A 2,098-nucleotide genomic window follows, 5' to 3' on the forward strand; every position below is an offset into this window, starting at 1 on the left:
CACACGTGGGAACCTGCAGGATGAAGCAATCTTGTCGTGTTGAATTCCCATGCTTAATTTTGTGGCTAAAACTCAGTGCTGGTTTAGGAAGGGCAATATTTTGGGGTATGGATGCGGGGCAGCTCCCCGTTGTGTGCTCAGTGTGCTTCCCAGCAGCAAAACAGTGTCACATCTCTTTGCTCTCTCCCAGAACAGAACTATCTCATTAGTGTTGGGTTTTTTCTTCTAGAAAACAAATTCTTCACGTATTTGGAGCAGGTGATTGCACCCTCTTCACTCTTCATCAGATCCACTTAAGAAGGTGGCTTGGGAGCTCGTGTCGTGCTTCTGCTGCCGGACTCCAAGACTGATGTAGGGCTCCCCGCTGTCTCCCCTGCACCGCTGGATGCAGCTGTAACACACGAGCAATAAATCACTGTTAGCAGAACCCCAAACTACTGCCACTCGCCAGAATGCTCAGGGGAGCCCAGTGCACTTGTACTGAATACAGAGGAGAAGAAACTATTACAGAGTCCCTAAAATGCTGTTTGGGTGAGAACTGAGGGGATTTTATTCTGTATAAAGTCTATTTGCTTACATAGACCATCCCATCTGTCACCCAGAGAATCATGGAATGGTTTGGGTTGGAAGGGACCTTAAAGCTCCTCCAGTTCCAACCAGGGACACCTTCCACTAGAGCAGGTTGCTCCAAGCCCCTGTGTCCAACCTGGCCTTGAACACTGCCAGGGATGGGGCAGCCATAACAGAGCTGGAAAAGACCTTTAAGATCAAGTTCAAACATGTCTCAGCAAGCCATGCAGCATCCCTTAGAGGTTCATTGGCCACAGGAGCACCCCAAAAGTGGGATAATGTCCCCTTCCCATCCCCTTGGAAAAGCCATGCTGGGGGCTGGTGATATTTTAGCCATCAGACAATGCTGTTGTAGCTCTCAGTGACCGTCAACAGCTTGAAAACCCTTGCAAAGGAGGGGACAAAGTGTCAGGGAGTCCTGGTAATGCTTTGATTTCTCTATTGAATTAGAGTTTGACTTCCAGCACTCGGTGCAGAGGAGAAACACAGTGTGATTTCCAGGGGCAGCTTCAGGGCCTCTGTTATTTGACTTCTCCACATTTAATGCCTGTGCCTCTTGCTGACACTAGTTTGCATTCTGTACACTCAACACATACTGTGCACGCTTGGGACTGTGCCCTGAAACTTGCTGTAGTGAGGAGCTGCTTATTCAGCTGTGACTTTGTACTCCAGGATGGGCTGGAGTACATCTGCATCTCACTCCTGCCATCCCCATCCCTTCCTGCCCGCATAGAGAGAGAGTAGTTTATAGCCAGGATGGCCACAGTGGCTGCCCAGTGCCAGAAGAAGCACATGGTGAGGAACATGATGTTGCTGTGGTCCTTCTCATCCCACACTGGCCCTCCCCACGGCTGGAACAGCACGACACCGATCTGGGTGGAACAAGCAATGTATTACCTTGGGGGGGGGAAGAAAATCAGTGTACAGCACCTCTATGTCCATCTCTGTCATCACCATTATCCACGTGGTGACTGAGGGACTTGAGCCCTGACCAGGATAGTGGGTTTTGCTGAGACAGTGGAAGTCCAGCCTTGCAATGAGAGACCACACAAAGCAAGTCTGTGCCTGTGGTCTCTCTTATTCCACACCACAATTGTCCCACTGCATTGCAGACTCCAACCCTCCCTTTAAAACCTCCCAGTTTAGCACTTTACAAGCTCAGCCAAGATTTTAACCTCTGAATAAAAGCTGGTTTGAGTTAGGGCAGCTGAGAAAGAGGGAACTCACATTTCTTTTTGGCACCTTAGTGTTGGGAGTGCTTCTCTCCCCCTGATTTCTTTGGCTCTCCACCTCCTACCAAAGCAGTTTGCTGTATTTTAACTCAGCCCTTTTATTGCTTGGTGGGGTTTGCAGCTTTCCACTAAACCAGAGGGAGTGCTGCAGGGTGCATTAGACACATTAAGCAATTAGGACTTGGTTGTTAGATCCTGTAGAGCGTTGCTCACTCAGTGCGAGTGCTCGCTTGGGCTCTTCCCCCCAGAGAAGCCATAAGCCAAGACAAACAGCAGCTTCCGCAGGAGCAGCCCTC

General features: G+C 49.7%; 1 protein-coding gene across 2 annotated transcripts in view; it reads right to left on the minus strand.

Moving 5' to 3' along the window:
• Positions 1–273: 273 nt before the first annotated feature.
• LOC104411403 (transmembrane protein 45B-like) overlaps positions 274–2,098 on the minus strand; it is a 3,945-nt gene continuing 2,120 nt past the window's right edge. Inside the window, exons 4-5 of one of the 2 annotated variants that reach the window (XM_010021811.1) lie at positions 1,309–1,442; positions 274–403 (exon numbers count right to left, since the gene is read on the minus strand). In XM_010021811.1, the coding sequence (XP_010020113.1) occupies positions 274–403; positions 1,309–1,442 (264 nt within the window). Of the gene's footprint in view, positions 404–1,302; positions 1,443–2,098 lie in introns of both variants that reach the window. The other variant, XM_010021812.1, reaches the window with a different exon arrangement.

This window comes from Nestor notabilis, unplaced genomic scaffold (assembly GCF_000696875.1).
Source record: "Nestor notabilis isolate BGI_N333 unplaced genomic scaffold, ASM69687v1 scaffold6449, whole genome shotgun sequence".
Taxonomy (NCBI): Eukaryota; Metazoa; Chordata; class Aves; order Psittaciformes; family Psittacidae; genus Nestor; species Nestor notabilis.